The sequence below is a fragment of the Seriola aureovittata genome, chromosome 6, assembly GCF_021018895.1.
Source record: "Seriola aureovittata isolate HTS-2021-v1 ecotype China chromosome 6, ASM2101889v1, whole genome shotgun sequence".
NCBI classification, from domain to species: Eukaryota; Metazoa; Chordata; class Actinopteri; order Carangiformes; family Carangidae; genus Seriola; species Seriola aureovittata.
The window spans coordinates 12925019-12941920 of NC_079369.1; the positions used below are offsets into that span (position 1 = coordinate 12925019).

Consider the following 16902-nt stretch of genomic DNA (forward strand, 5'->3'; position numbering starts at 1 on the left):
GTAAGTAGTAATCGTTTTTATTTAATTTCCAACATGAACAATGTGGACCCTCCACACAGTCCAGCTCTCAGTGGAAATTAGAGAAGAGTAATTGAAGAAGAAAATCTTTTTATTGTCACTGATTCAACGCAGTGTATCAAAAACAAAGCAGATAGTCAGAAAAATATGTAATTATAAAACACAAAAAAAGCAAAGCTACCTGCTTTGCTTCCTTCTAAGAGGTGGCTGCATGACTACCTCAAAAATCTAGTCTATCTAGTCAATACAGTAAGAGGAAAAGGACAGAAAGATAGCAAAAAGGAGACTCCCAAACTCGAGTCAAGAATAGAAAAATAAAGCCTTTTTTGCCTAGAGGTTGCTGTTTGCTTCATCACCACACTTGGCAGGCTGACTAAAGCAAAGGACAAATTCTACTTGCGGTAATAAGAGATTATACAGTTTCAATATGGCTTCTCAGTTATAGACACAGTAACACACAAAACATACACGGACAGATACACGGAAGATTTTATGGAGACATAAACTACCTGCTCTGGCCTTAAAAAGCATCTGGAACTGCAGTGCTGCCTCGAGGATCAGTGTCCCAAATCAAAACAAATGTGAGGATTTGTGCGACGTGATCAGCAATTAACATAAGGATGCTTTGTAATGGACCTTGGTTCATTAAAGGGGCATCTGCTTAAGTGTAAACTCCTTCATTTAAGTTCTGCCTGTGTCCTGCGTGTTGAGAGTTCTCATCAAAAATGTGGCTTTGAGGTTCTAAACTACGTTGTGATCTGACAAGCGGTGGGATTTGGAAAAACCTAGCCCTAAAGTGAGGTTGTGAAGTGGCGGCATGTTAGCCTTGTACATTAGGTCAGGTTAAGGCAGCTGTGCAGCTCATTATTTCTGTTTTCTTCCCGGTCAAACATCCGAGTTTGGGCGAGTGAGTGTTTGGCTTGCAGGGTGTGGCTCTTGATGAACCAGACTTGTTATACTGCATATTTACAGTTCTGTGATATAAACCAGGCATCTTCCAACATCAGGTAAACCTCCCTCTAAGAGTGCATTCACAATCATTTGCATTGTTACTGTCCATCTACACCTCTAAATTAGACTACGCCGTACAGGATCATGTCTGTGAACAATGAAATATTCCCTCTTCCACACCCTGTTGACACATCACCCTACACCAGTGCATAATCAAACTGACCCCTCTCCAGCCCCTCCTTGTGGTCAGTCCAGGATGATGCAGGCATGCGGCTGTAGGGGTCCAGCAGGATCCTGAAGCACCTGACCAGCAGGAAGACCAGGAACAGCATGAGGAGGCCTACGAAGGCCAAGGCGGTGCGTTGCTCAGTATCCACCCCGACCAAGGCCAGAGGGGGGCTGCTGCTGCTGCCACCAGGACTGCCGGGGAGGGAGGAGCCGGCCGGGGACAGCAGCAACTCGTAGTCAAGTGTGGGCACATCGTTCATCCTCCACGGGACCCGAAGGCAGGGCTTGCACACTGACTGGATAGTTGGTGTGTTGGGAGGAGGTGCAGAGAAGGAAGGGAAGGTGTTCATGAGGGGCGGCGCAGACACAGAGGCCAAACTGGAGACTGGGAGTTTGATTTTGAGGCTAAATAAAAAGGAAGTTTACCAGTTTTGTATTATAGACTGTTTGTTGGGTTAAGATGTTAGGTAGCCTAAGTTAGCAGGTAGTTAAGAAGTAAGAGGACCGCAGACAGCAGGACTTGCACACACGTTTTCCTCCGGTGGCCAGTTTATTTTGTCAAATCTAGGTCAGTCAAAGTGGCATGACCCAGACAGGCCTGACCCTAATCTGCTCTGACAATGTGACAGACACACACGCACACACAGGCACTTATTAATACAATACGGACTACTTTTTAGTGTCACACATTTTGAAGAACTGACTAAACTGTCTAATGAAGCTCTATGGTTTGAGTTTGAGTGGCCGACCCTCAGGCAGCAAATTTTTTTTTTTGAGTATTTATCAGGGCCACTCTGCCACATTGGCTCTCATTCTCACTCTCAATCAGAGCAGACAGGATGTGACACTGCCTCTTGATAATGAAAACACACGTGTCTGATCACAGTCAAGGTCAGTTCTCGATGGGTGTTTAATGTTGTGCAGATGGACTTCTAACACCCAGTTGTGTATAGCTGTTTAAGTGCGTGTCTGGGTGTTGTGTCACTGAAATAACAGCCAGACACAAGTGTTATAAACACCAGATTATCTGAAGCATCTGCAGACGCCAGCAACCCCAGGTGTTGGTCCGTGTGCGCACATGTGTAGGTGTTTGTGTGTGGCTAATTAGATCAGGAGGTTAGTGGATCGATGGCCCTGAATATAAAACGGTGAATCACCTCTTCTGATGCTGCTAAATGCAAAGCTAGTTGGAGCGTGATAAGTGGGTCAGAGCTGTCAGGTGCTGAAATAAGTTTCTTTCACTGTCTCCCTTTGGGATGATCTCTTCAAAAACCGCCTCTCTTGTCAAGAAGAGAACCAACAAGAGGTAGAAAATTAGTTAGAATCTTCTGAGGAGGTGAGCTTGTGTTGGTGAAGTCGTGAGTCGAAAAATAAAAGTGGCTTCATCCAGTTTGATCTTCAGTCTACTGAACGCAGAATGTGTTTAGGGCAGCCCTTCCAACTGTGTTCCCGACATGACGGAGGGATGTTAACAGAGTTGTTGTCGCCAGATGTTGCTGGTTAAGCCGAAGAATCACTGCAGCTCCTTAAAAATCACCATCTGCAAGCATAAGAGCCACCTGGTTAGAAAAGAATTGAGATAACTGTCCAAAAATCTCACTAATGACTAACTAATGAAGCTCTAATGAGGACATTTACTTTGTGCCATATAACATCAGTGCACAGTCAAATCCCTCAAATAAAACTACAGGCATTGCGCAACTTTTCCATTATTGTTTCTACCATGAGGAGAAGATTAAGTCATTCCTCCCTCGTTTCATCATATGATGTGATTATTAGGACCCTCTGCGCAATAAGTGATAGTGACAGTGACATTAGCCGTCTGTGGTGAGAACACAGCACCAGCATCCCCTGTAATGACACTCAATTAGCAAGCCGATTATGGTGTCATTACTGCCACATTAGCAATATTGAATGCGTGATTATAAACACAGATACCGCAATACATCACCCTCATTTGTCAGTGCACTGTTACAGTAGGCCATTTGTTCACTAGTTGACCCCCCCTTCGTTCATTTGATCACATGATGGACAGAAAGACAAAGTGTCGTGGAGGTTCATTAATAATCTAAAATCACATCTCGTGTAGCGGATCAGGTTTGAAATCATTGAGGAAATGCGATATGCAAACCATTTTTACCTGCTCGCCCGTCTGAATAGAGTGGTGACGGGGCTATTTGCTTAGACAAACGTGATACGCAGAGATATGGAGAGCACTCTGTGTGTGTGTGTGTGTGTGTGTGTGTGTGTGTGTGTGTGTGTGGGGAGATGCTGAGGAGACACAAAGGTGAGTGGACACAGAGGGAGAGAGAGGGGGGAAGAGACATTAATAGTAAGTGCTTTTAAATTTTGTTAATTTATTAAAGAGGGTTGATGAAGAGAGGCGCAGAGAAGGTAGATTTGAATTTATAACATTAGTTATTGTCTTTAAGACGAGAAAACATTATGGATAAAAAGAAAGACAAGTGACTCAATGTATCAAAATAAAAATAGGAACATAGGATGGACAGAGAGCATGAAGGTTGATAGAGGAGGTAAAAATGGATGAATAGAGCAGAAGTTCCTGTGGTGGACGGGCAGCAGTACAGAGGAGAGAGGAGAGGTTTGCTGGCACAAAGTGGACTGACTCTCCTCTGCATGACCATGGCAAAATGCCTTTTCCATACACTCTCTGTCTTTCTCTCTCTGTCTCATTCAGTTCAAAGGTTTTCTATCTGCTACTTCATCAGCCAGTGTCTCCAGGGTGTGTGGTGCACCAGACTCAGGCTGGCGGCAGGATGACACACCTGGGAGTTGGCACTCACACTGTGAATGAATGTGCACTTTTGTGTGTGTACAAACAGACCTGCTGTGTGTGTGTGTGTGTGTGTGTGTGTGTGTGTGTGTGTGTGTGTGTGTGTCACTGCCTCTGAGTGATGTGAGTTGCAAAACTCAAAAATAGGTCAGAAAACCTTGAAACTGTTTTCAAGGACACTATTACAACTGACACCGTCACACAGCTGCAGCTCCAGGTCAGAAATGCTTTCAAACTCTTATCAACTGCTGTGAGACTTTTTTTATGTTGATAGTTTTGAAATCAAACTTTTTTAGCTTATTAGGGGTAATGTTGTTCATCAGTTACTCTATAACTCTTCTTTTATGTTCTTACTTGCCAACAGTAATCTTTGCATCTATATAATATGACAGATTGTATTGTGGGATTGCTAGCAGAAAGCAATACATGCCATGGACACAGGAATTTCTATCGGCACATACATTTCTCCGTCAGAACTCAGACAATCAAATGAGATGGCAGAGGGTCAATATAGGTATAGACCTGTCTCACAGCAGACACTTTGACCTGTCGTAGCTAGAGAAGCACATCAGGTGTCCCAATAAACCATTACACTGAGCCAGCATGAACAATAGCAGGACCCTGGAACTAGTTCACCTAAATGGAATGCGGTTATTTATAATGTTATCAATTAGAACTGTGCTTTTCCTGCTATGACAGCTCAAAATGTCTGCTGTGAAAAGGCTTGTTTTACATGACGTCAACCAACTTAGTAAGTCAGTTAGTTTCCTTTATTATCCTTCATCACAACTAAGAATGGTTTTATTTCTACCACCCATACAGCTGCAGCAAAACTAATAGCAGGGTAAGAGAACTGTCAATCAAGTTCAATTTGTGCATGGCCACATATCCCTCAGAAGAGGCAACAAGTGAATATACCTGTGTGATGAAAACTGTCAGTATGGTTTTTGATACTGTCTCTCTTTTTTAAATCTGTAGGTTGTGTTCCAAACTGTACCCACAACAGATGGTCAGTGCACAGAGAAAACTCTACTGTAACATGTAAACACAGAGGAATCAGAGACCGGTCTAATCCTGCTGAGAGACTGTCAACTGCCCACTCTTTCTCTCTGTGTCACACACACACACACACACACACACACACACACACACTTTTGACGAACCCACACATTGGAATCGTTTCCGTTTCGAATGTGGGAGGAGCGACTGAAAGGAACAAACAACCTCCTCATCTGATCCTACCCAACTTTGATTATTTAGTGGCAGCATTTTTCCAATATCTCTCACCAACTCATCACAGAGAGAGAGGATGATAACTAGACTGAGGGAGAGAGGGAATGGACTTGAGGATGAGAGAGAGAAAGCATTTGTTCTTTTCGAAAATGTGCGATCCATCATATTATACAATAACAGGTATACTATTACTACAGCTGCTGTCGTATATTGACTTATCTGAGCAATGAACTGGAGCCATTAATAGCTACAAGTGTAGAAGATATTGTTCACAGAGTGGTGGATTTTACAGCAAAGATACTGTCTCTTCTGCATTCGCAGCAAGCCTTGGTCAGATAGTTCAGCCATGGTTTTCCGGGGTGTGTGTGTGTGTGTGTGTGTGTGTCTGTGTCTCTCTGTGTCTGTGTGTGTGTGTGAATAAGTCATTGGGAGGTAGAGGGAGGACAGACAGAGATTGCTCAGCTTATTTTCCTCCTCGTTAAGTCTCACTCCCACCATCACCCTCCATCAGCCTCACACACTCACTCACATACACAACTGCACGCGCACTCATGCACACACACACATTCTGTCGTCCATCAGCCTCGTCTTGCTCAACTCGCATTAGTTCTCGCCCACTCCATTTCTCCTCCAGCACACTTCCTCGAAGCATCGACGAGACCCCTGAGATGAGGGGAAGCGAAGCGGACACTCGTCAGTCTTCATCAAAAAGCCCTTAAATGGACACCCACACACACACACACACACACACACACACACACACACACACACACACACACACACACACACAGGAGTGCACTGGTGGCAGCTCATTCACATTCAAAAACACACACACACACTGGCATGAGCATACACACGCTTAGAAGTATTTCTGCATTTACTTACAGCACACATACAGCATACAGATAGAGAGATGCATTGAAACACACACCTCACGGACACAGACACACACTCTGCACCACTGTCATCACTTCCTCACAGAGCCATTGGTCAAGGTAACGTTGACAGAACTCATCAGGGTAAATGAAATGAACGGAGCTGAAAATAATATAGTTACTTCTCAGGTGACCAGGGTGTCACCTTTTCCCTCCTCTATCCACCTCCCGCTGTCTCTCACATGCACCCATGCATACACACGCGCGCACACACACACACACACACACACATTATGATTTAGAGGCGATTGATAAATGAGAAGAAAAAAAAACAAAGCAGATTTAAAGATATTTCCATCATGTGACATTGTCTTTACCACATGAGCTTGCTTGCTCTCTCTCTCTCTCTCTCTCTCTCTCTCTGCCCCAAATGCTTCGACCAACAAAAATACCCACAATCACACAAATTTCTCACCCACACAGTGCTAAGCATAATCTTTTCAACGGGAGGACTGCAGAACCACCACTGTCCTCCTGCAACCGACACAAGCCGCCCTCCACAAGGTGCAGTGCAGACAGGCTTGATTTGTCATTATTTATAGCCTGAGTAAAGCCACTCTCTAAAAGTAATTAGACTTTAGAAACAAAGACAAAGGGAGAAAAGAGCAAAAGAGAGAGCAAGTGGCAAGAGCAAAAGAAAGAGAGAAAGAGAGAGAGATGGTAAATGTTCCCAGTCTCAGCCACAGCCTGCTGGGAATTGAATTAACCCTTTCCAATTTGCTGCTTATAAAGATAAAGTGGACCTGAGGAAAAGGCAAAGGGGAGCTGCATGAGATGCACAAGCTCAGGTGGGAATCCCCGTCCACATCACTACAAAACATACAGCATTCATACACGACACATAAGCTGCATAAATACATATTATCAAACGATGGGAGGCCCCTGTGCGATACCATGCATTGATACCATCCATCATTCAGCCTTATTGATACGTTTGATTTTCTTTTTGTGGTGATTCCTGGGAGTTTGTCAGGGTTCATTCGTCACCTCTGGGAGTTGCCATCTGCGGCGTGTCTGTGGCTAATGAGAACAATGAGGACCAGGTCACCTTCAGCTGTGCACAACAACAAAAACGTCTTCCAAATACCAACCTTCTCTAACTTTAAACATGAGTAGCTTAACCTGCAGTTCACAGCTGCTCAGCTATGTCCTGAGTGAAACACGCAAACACACACACACATTTTTTTTTTTTTTGCGTATGCAAACATGCACACTCAAATTTACAGACCAAAACACCACCGACCACCTCACAGGTATTTTTAGCACCTGAGAGAGACGGAGTGTCTGTGGAGTCCGTTCTCTATACGCTTGGCTCTCAGCTCAGCTCACGACGAACCAGCTCCTCCGATAGCTCCCGTCATAATTAGGCTGGCAGACAGTCAGTAGCTACAGTAATGGTGATAAAGTTGGGTAATTAAATATTCTGTTCTTCCAATGCAGCTAGCCATTCTGCCCTCCATACACACTTGCTTATGTACAAAAAAAAAAAAAAAAAAGGTGTGTATTTGTCCGTGAGAGGCAAGATATAAAGACACATTGGGAGAGACAGAGTGCACCCTGTTCTTTTACTGAGCGTACATGCAAATGAGAAGGCAGTGCTGTGAGGGTGGAAAGCACTCAAGACTGCTGACCTTTTAAAACACAAAAGGTACAGTGACACAACAGAGAGGGCAATACATTTTATATCCACACATTCTTCAAGAGCCTGTCCGTCGTCATGAACGCACATGCTTTCCCACTGCTCCCTCCTCATCAGGCTGAGGTACGGATCTCACTGTCAGGCGTCTCTAAAGAGAAAAAGTGGCAAGTACTCGTACAGAAAACTTATATTGTGGCGGACCAGGAGAAATGAACAAGGGATGGAGATACAGAGGGAAAGACAAATGGAGTTGTACACAGATGAAGGAGCAAAGAGACAAAACAAGCCCTTTGTGATTCTCAACAGCAGCAATACAGCTGAGCAATTCCATCTTCCAAGCTGCCTGCAATCTATCATTTTATCACCAGCCCCAGCTGAACATGCAGTCTATTTTCTCTATCAGCACATTTAGGGTTTTTCAAGGTCGCTCCTGCGTCAATATTCAAAGTATTCAAGATTCTAGATCAGTATTCATTTTGTACGAGACAAGCTTTCTCTTTTACCCTATAAATACAATGAGGCCTGGTTTAGATTACAGCTGAAAGTCGTCTGCTGCAGACCGCACGTTTCTTTAAAAAAAATAAGGAGGATCTGATCTAAAGACAGCAGGGAGGTGGGGGAGGAAGGGAGGGAGGGGGGCTCCCTTCTATTTAGTCTCCAATCTAGTCCGCCCTCTCTCCTGGTTGTTTGTGTCACTCTGCCTGACAGCCTGAAGCACCGGTGTGTCTGACTGCCACCGGGGGAACGTTCAGAGGGAGTCGATCCTGCATTTCTGCGGAGGAGCGGGGCTGGATGCTGATCAAGACTCTTCAAAACTTGCAAATGCATTTGGCATGCTGAACCCCCACAGAGACACATGCATAGAATGATGTGCCGACACAAACCCAACATGCATCCTGTGATTGGTCATACAGTCATAGGTGTATATGTATCCTAGTTATATACAATATTAATATATATATCAATAATGCATCATATGTATCCTGCTCTTTGCCCCCGACTATGTTGGGTTTATTCTCGACTGAGCCATCATAAATTTCAATTAAACATTTTATTCTCATTGATGACAACAATGGACAAACATGTCTACATACAGATCAAACTTTTAGTGTCAACTAGAACAAGGTTGCAAATAGTGTGGGACCTCAAAGAACACTGGGATAAACAGTCTATTGTTAAATAATATGTTACTTTATACTCATAGAGAAGGTGGTTTATGGAGTTAATGCATGTCGACACGTCTATGTACAGTATACACCCAGCTTCTGCATATTAGTACATATTTGGGATACATAGGGGTCCCTGTGAATTCCATAAACTGTTATTTACAAGAAGAACAGGACTCAAGATCTCTAAAATTTGTCCTAGGATACCAAGAAAAACTGTTTTGATTTCTCAGATTTTTTGTTGTTATCAAAATGTTTACATAATTCTTGGTTTAATTTGAAAAAAATAAACAACTAAAAAACTGCATATCTGAGACCTTATAATGTCACGTCTGGTAATTTGCCGTGTGTGCGCTGTGCCCTGATCAATAAAGCATTCATGTCACAGAAAAATATCATCAGCTATAAAACAATAAAAAATACTAAAAAGGCACGCACCTGCAGAGCAAAGCTGTTTGTGAATTTTATTTCACCCAGTCATGACTCTCGAAGCGCTATATGTGATTTTTCTTGTTATGAAGCCCTTGAGGCTCAGCGAGTGTGGGGTGGGTGGGTGGGTGGAGGGGGCAGACTCACAGAGTCCTGAGACTAATTCGTCGCTTCCAGTCATCTACCTCACTGATGCTAGGTTGCTGGCAGGCAGCAAAAGGAACCACCTCGCTCTCCTGTTAACCACCGACACCTTAATCAACTCTGTCATTTCTTCCAATCAATCCCTCACAACACTCACCTCTCTCCCCTTTTAGAAATTGTCTCCCCCCCATACCACCCTACTTCCTTCAAAAATCACACCCCCTGCCGTCCCACCAGTCAGGGTGAATAAATGTCAGCCGAGTCATATCCACCTACATCCTATATTTAATTCACAAATCACAGGCATGAAATATTCACAGAATGATGAAGATGAAAAGAGACCCGTCCACAAGTGGTGGCAGGTCACCAGTGAGTGGATTAAAGTGTGGATGAGTGAGTAAGATAGTGTCAATAGAGTAGAAAGAGTCAAAACGTGTCAAAAAAAGAGAAGAGAAAGGATTATTGTGTATTAATTAAGACAAAAGGACAATTGAGAGGACAGAAAGAGGACGTAAGTGTGCATGAGAGCAGCTGGCATGGCCAGTCCAACTCTATAGTTCACCTTGAAAGACCCCCTGCTGCTGTCACAATGGCGAACAGCGCAACACGGCACTGGGGAAAAACCCGATGGCAAGGTGAGAGGTGGCCAGATGAAAGATGAGGTAAGAGATGAACAAGAATGGGCAAAAAGGGATGTGGAGACAGAGCGAGAGAAAAGACAGAAGCGGGGAGGAAAGGTGGAGAGCGGAATGGTAATCGCCATGATTTACGAACGCATTCAGACAGAGCAGAGGTCTGCGGCTACCCGGGGAACACAAGAGGGTCAGGTGGCATCCATCAGATACATCTGGAGGTAAAAAAAAAAAAAAAAAAAAAGGAGGGAGGTGAGAGAAAGAAAAAGAAAGATGAGATTTTAGGAGGAGGGAAGTGGGAGGTGTATGTGGGGTAAGGCAATATGGAGATGTCAGCACTCTTAAAGTCAGGAGACAGCACTTTCCTTCCATCAGGCAGCCATTCTGTCAAGTCCACTGGGACAGAACAGAGCTTGTGCCAGCCAGTCAACCGGCCCACGATGAGGGCCATATATATTACATGGCCTGCCCAACAACACTTGCTCAAAACCAAGGTGGCAGGGCTTTACAGTCAGCATTAAAACAGCCAGAGACTTTGTTGTAGACGGTTAAAGGAAATAACCTGAGACGTCAGAGGAACCATGAGCCAGGATGTGAAACAATGATTTTCACTCAGCGATGCAAAAACAAACTTGTAGCAGATGGCTCACACCCATGAATGTGAGAATACAATATCAGGGTACAAATGCCCAGTAAACCCAGTCCACCTTTTAATAAAAAGAGGGGCTTTAAATACTCAACAATGGCAAAGTGCTGATTCAAACAGTGAAGCTGAAATATCTTTGCTCAGCAGGGAGCTGCTGACTGCTCTGATCCCCACTGCAATAGAAGCCACCAGTTGGACTCCTAAGCACGGATTAAACACAGAAGAAAAGTCATCACAAAGACACGGACATATCACCTTGCTGAAGGGAAGGTAGTCCGTTCAGCTGATTTGATTACTGAGCTTACAGTGGGGTGCAGGGAGAGGGGAGCTGGAGGGGCCCTAAAGCCTCGCAGACCAGAAAAGGCAAGGCCAAACACATCTAGAGCAGGAGAAAGGAGAGCCTATCTGCACACTTTACTTCATGGCCCATCAGCAGATTTCATTCCAATAAGTGAATTGGCCTCATCCCTTCTCCCCTTCTAGTGTTTCCAGACATTTAATAGACTCGTGCTGGGAGCTGCTCTGGGGTCTCAGGGCCTATTTCTGAGCTGAGATGGAGCAGAGAGACAATAAATCCTGCGGCCCGTGTCAGTTATCAAAGGGCTATAGATTATGGGGTTGATGAATATTTGATGAGCGATCTTCAACAGGAAATCAAAACCGCTGCGTCTTGAAGGTTCACCTCACTCTTACTTGTCAAGGTTGAAGACCCAAGAGTCATCTTGGGTCATCTCCTGAGAAGCTGTTCCACCTCCCTGCTGGTTCTGTGTTCATGTGAGCAGGAAGGTGGCTCTTTAAAATTGGGTGTTTATGACCCGATGTGCTATGTTGCCACATTAGATACAGCCAAATTGAATCACGCTCAGTGTGACATTGCAATTATTTCAAGGGCAATACATTGAGTTACCATGAAATGTACAGGTGATTTCTTGTTCTCTGGCTCCACGTGAAAAATCCATTTCAGAACCGAACGACAGCATGAAATTTCAATTATGGCTATCAGAGCGGTGTTGCAAAGACACTTTAGTGACTGCACCTCCTCACTCAACTGCTTTTAAACGATGCCTGAACAATGCAATAAAGCCACCACCTTTGTGAGCCATACAGAATAAGGATATAAGATATCGAACGCAATCACAGTGATTGGCAGTGACACAGCGTGAAGGCTGTGTGTTGGAGAACCTGATTCACTAATGTGCTCCATGTAATACTGTATATCCTGACAGGCATGCGAGGACGGCTTTGAGGGTAAACCCACCTGGGTTTTCTCTTTCCTTTCCATCTCTCCTCTCATTACAGTTCATTACATGATGACGCTGACAGCTTCCTGCTGATTAGCATTACCACAGAGTGCTGTGTATTTATCAGAAGTGGTCAATTCAGAGTGGTCAATAAAGCAAAGTAGTTACAGACTGTATGTTCTCATTTTCATGACTTGATTTAAAACCCTTTAACAAACATTTTTCCTGTTTTCTTGCCTTGCATTATTAATATTTTTTCTTAAAGTTATCTTTTTGTGTCTTACAGTACAGTTACACAATGTTTACACTGAGTTAAATATAAAAAATAAAGACAAGTTTTTGTGGCTGCTTTTTTTTTTTTTTTTTTTTTACAGATCTCCCTAAATTCAGCCTGACATGTTTAGTATTTTTGGAAACTCCACTCCACTAAACTTGAATTGAGAGTTCTGTTTGTAGAGTTTGTATGACTTGCCCAATGGCCACTGTTTGTTGAGGTGTTTCATTCATCAGGCCAAAATGAAGGCAAAACAAATAAATAAAATCAATAAATCAACACAAACCCTGCTGCAGTGTTGCTTAAATGAAAACTGAGAAACATACAATAGGTCTCATACTGTAGATGGTGAGATTTCCATATCTTTTGTGATTAAACAGCAGGTCTAAGTGCGATATAAATACTGTGAAAGTATTAAAGTGCTTAATCCACGGGGAAATTCACACAGCCAGTATCCAGAAACTGTGCCTTAAAACGAGTTGTCAGGAGTACACAGTCACTGCCTTCAGCCATGTCCCAAGCACACAGACCCATTGTCCAGTCTTTATTCTTTGTTGTTTTTTTATTAACAACACAACATCAAGGAATCATTCCATTGCTGAGCTAGCAAGCTACAAGATAGAAAAATGTTAAGGAAATGCTGCACAATCACTGGATGTTGCAAAGCCAACATATCAGTGCACGGCCTCCTCAGGGATAGTAAAATTAGGAGCCAGTGGCAAAAGTAATTTTTTCTGTGAAATTCCAGAGCATTTTAGCCTAAATTTGACCATCTGTTCAGCTCATTTCAGCGGTGAGTGACCAATCACCAAATTTTACCAGGCTACAGTAGGTTTCCTGCATCACACAGCCAATCAGAAAAGAGGCTGAAAAACGCCCTGTTGCTGCTAGAGCTCCAGAGAGAAATGTGGAGTAGGAGATGTAAAACTATATTAAGATGTTTTTTGTTACTTGAAACCACAAATATATCTACTTATGGATAGACTTCAAATAAAACACAAAAGAAGTGTCAAATATAGGATCTTATCTAAATTCAGCTTTCAGCAGTATACCATGTATACTTGGGTGAGTACTCCGATTACTTTTCATTTAAGATGAGAGTATTGAGCAGCTGTGGGTATCCTTTAGATTTTAATCTGAAAGCTCAGATGGGTTTTAGAACGGCACTGGATCTCCATCAGATTCCAGATACCAAAAAACTCATCTTACTCATTACAGTTAACAAGGCACAGTTAATTATTCAGTAGTTGTCACTGTAACGTGAGACAATACAGGAAGCCTACGGCATATCAAACGCCTGGCACAGATTTCAGAACCCTGTGGTGGGTAAATGATAAGGTGCAGGATGGGCCAAAGCCCACACCTCCATGTAGGAAGCGGATCAAATTGCACAATAACTAATGGGAGTTGATCACAGGTAGAGAGTAATGCACTGACAACACAGAACTTATGGAGTTTTTTTCCCCCCATCAGCATCAATTTTAAACCTGAAAGCGCAAAAGAAATTCAAAAGACATTATAAGGGAAAATAGATTTTCACTATGAGTGACAGTTCTAAATTAAATTCACATGCGCACTGCTACCTGTTTAGGGTGTATGCATCTGTGCTACCCTAATGACCTATGGGGTGTTCAGAGGGGGGGAAAAAAATACACCCCCATCTCAGCATGATAATTCAGTCTGTATTTCCTGAAGGTGCTTTGCTTGGGGCAAAAAGGAGAGAAGGAATTCTGTCTTGCCACCACAGCTACTGTCATAGCAATTTCATGGCACATTGGTCTACGATGCAGTAATCTGGTGGTTCTGTGGTTTCAAATGAATCAATGTAAGCAGGTTTGGTAAAAAACAAAAAAAACAAACAAATATCCTCAGGAGCCTTAGTGTTATTCTTTGCTTCTGATCTCATATTGACAAATAAGATCAGATAAAAATTAGATTTGTTTGCCAGAAGAGACACAAAGCCTGATATACAGATTATAATATTTCTGATGAAATACCACAAGAGAAAATAAATTCAGCTGATACAGCAATCAGCTAGTTCTATACATTTTTCCCGGAGTGTTCCTCTGGCATTTTTATTTGGACTTAAAAGTTTGCCTCATCAAGCCTCCATCTCTAGCATTTACTCTTGTTTATTTCGAAACCAACAGAGGCATTTACTGCTGCTTTTTGGCAGTGGGACTCTTGTGATCAGCTAATAGTAATTTGGCAGACTGGACCGGGCTGCAAGAGAATAGACCATCTGTAACGAGAGGACAACTTCTAAAGTTTGACACAAATAATACCGGAATCGACGACGGAGTTTTAAACTTATCGATACCGAGAATCTTAAACGGCACTAAGAGACATGCAAGTCATAGTGGACAGTGTTTCACATCTCACCTCCTATAAATCTATGTCAGATACAGGTTTACCGAACTTTGATTGTGCTGATTTTTTAAGATTACGTGCATTATAAAACAGTGTGTTTGTAAATATTTGCTAGAATATTCTACAAACCTTGTTCCACATAAACCGGTCCCGGTGTTTGCTGTGTCAGCAGCTGCAGTCTCAAACTTTGGGATGCGCTCGGCTCTTTCTCCCTCTCCTCCTGCTCCTCCTGCTGCCTCTGCCGTTGCTCGGCGTCGCTTTGCTCGGAGACACGACGGGAAGCAGAGAGAGGCTCTTAAAGCTCCCCACCCACTCCGGCCTCCCCCACCCCGCGGCACACAGCCAATCACAAAGGTAGCCTCAACACAATAATAATAAATAATTCAAACATAACGCAACTGCCTGTAGTCATACTAACACCTGTACTTGTCAGTGTATCATGACGGGAAACAATAAAACATCATATTAGCCAGGATTTTAAACAAATATTTGTCTGTTCTTGTACTTCCAGAAGGAATATTGCAGCCTATGAGTGTTGCCTTCCCTGTATAATTAAGCAATATCACACTCGAGGTCGTGATGTTGTACTGAATATCAACACGGCTGTGCGGCCTCAACCTATGACCGAATCACAGCACCAACAGATTATGATTTGTTTGTTTATTTTATCATTTCGGTTAGGGTTATGGTCATTTGGCAACGCCGCCAACACAAATACTTCCGCAACTGGACTGGTACCGGACTGTCGCAAACATTTTCCTGACCTGCACGATGCACAGTAGCTTGCTACTTTGTTTACACGTTACCTCAGGTGTGCGCAGGAGTATTCAGGCTTCTTTCCTTCCCTTCATCCTCTTCTGAAGACCGTACGTCATTTAATTCAAATGTTATTTCTAGAAATATATTCATCTTAGCAAAGTTTGTTACAATCTAAGATAGATGACGACCGTTAATGTAACGCTGATTACTGGTTAATTGAACACCTGTGAAGCGGAGTGATACATGTAGTTAGAAGTCCCAGTGCTGTTGTACTCTACAATCAGCACTCATGGAATGCCTCTCGTCCAATCAAATTACTTGGTCGGAACTAACTGTTGTATAAACTCACTATTGTCTCGTGCCTTTGACAAATGACTGACCTGTTACATTACTGCACACTCTCTGGAGTGTATGTTCAAACTGTAGAAACTCAGACCAGACCTGGATAAAATCCAAATGCAGCAGACCTATGACACACCTGTAATGTGGGGAAAATGAGTGTGATTTATCTGTGCCTCTGTGAAAACTAATGAATATCAGTAATGAACCACCTTTTTATGTGGGATCAAAGGTACACAATGTGGTGCAGGAATAGCCACACTCTTGAGTCTCTCTCACAGTTCTTCACACAAATGGCTCTTCCAGCTTGTTACATCGCCTCCTCCTCCTTCATCTTACCGTGTGGAAAATCTGTCTCACGCTCCTTGATTAAGAAAAACAAAAGCATATATTGAAAAGTTATTTACATGCATTGTAGATGCAAAAATGTTTTTTCCCCCCATTCTCCTGTAGAAGACAGATCTCAGACATACTGGGTTAACACACAGCTTAGCGATTGCTCAGGATTCCTGCAGCAGGAGGTGAAGTCACACCTCCATGTTGAACTCTTCTGGGTGAGACAATTAAAAAAAACCTCTCAAATCAAAATGTAAAAATTATTCCACATCCTCTCAGTTCTTTCATCACATTGGTTCACCCCATCTCTTCATCTCCTCAAATCATTCTATGTGCCTCATTCCTGTCTTCCTCCATTTCTTAACCTGGCCAACCCACCTGTGCCTTCTCCATTTTCTTCTTGCTCGTACAGTATGAGCTTTCCGTGTGGGGGAGTGGAGTGGTGGCATCTGTGCAATGTGCACCACCTGCTGCCATCCCTCCATCCCGCTGCCAGGTGCTACTGTTGCCAGCCGCCTAGCCTGTGTCAGTAGAGCCAGTAGAACAGGTCAGGGCTCAAGTGTTGTGGCAGGTGGGAGTTGGGAGCATGAAAGCAGGGGCAGATGGGTCCTGTGTGCGAAGAGGCCTTTATTAGATTTATCACTGTAGTTCTTTTGATCCTCGGAGGCTCACCTCAACAGTAGTGATGTCATTGTCACTGTATGACATAGTGTGATTCCTCTTACTGCGTTTCATCAGGACAGAAACTGAAAGAAGTGTTAGGTGTTC

The 16902-nt window shown here is 43.2% G+C and overlaps 1 protein-coding gene across 2 annotated transcripts; it reads right to left on the reverse strand.

Annotated features, from left to right (window-relative positions):
- Window position 1: 1 nt before the first annotated feature.
- On the reverse strand, window positions 2–15639 carry LOC130170659 (cortexin-1-like). Of its 2 annotated transcripts, none has more exons than XM_056378173.1 (2): window positions 15507–15639; window positions 2–2737 (listed from the first exon to the last, which is right to left on the reverse strand). In XM_056378173.1, the coding sequence occupies exon 2, from the start codon at window positions 1545–1547 to the stop codon at window positions 1167–1169; it is 381 nt and encodes a 126-aa protein (XP_056234148.1). In that variant the 5' UTR covers window positions 1548–2737; window positions 15507–15639; the 3' UTR covers window positions 2–1166. The 2 variants fall into 2 exon arrangements, with proteins under 2 accessions (XP_056234148.1, XP_056234147.1); XM_056378172.1 differs by lacking the exon at window positions 15507–15639 and adding an exon at window positions 14830–14970.
- Window positions 15640–16902: the final 1263 nt, after the last annotated feature.

Excerpts from the sequence above, each read along its gene's own strand:
- LOC130170659 (XM_056378173.1), bottom strand. The coding sequence starts at position 1,547 with ATGAACACCTTCCCTTCCTTCTCTGCACCTCCTCCCAACACACCAACT.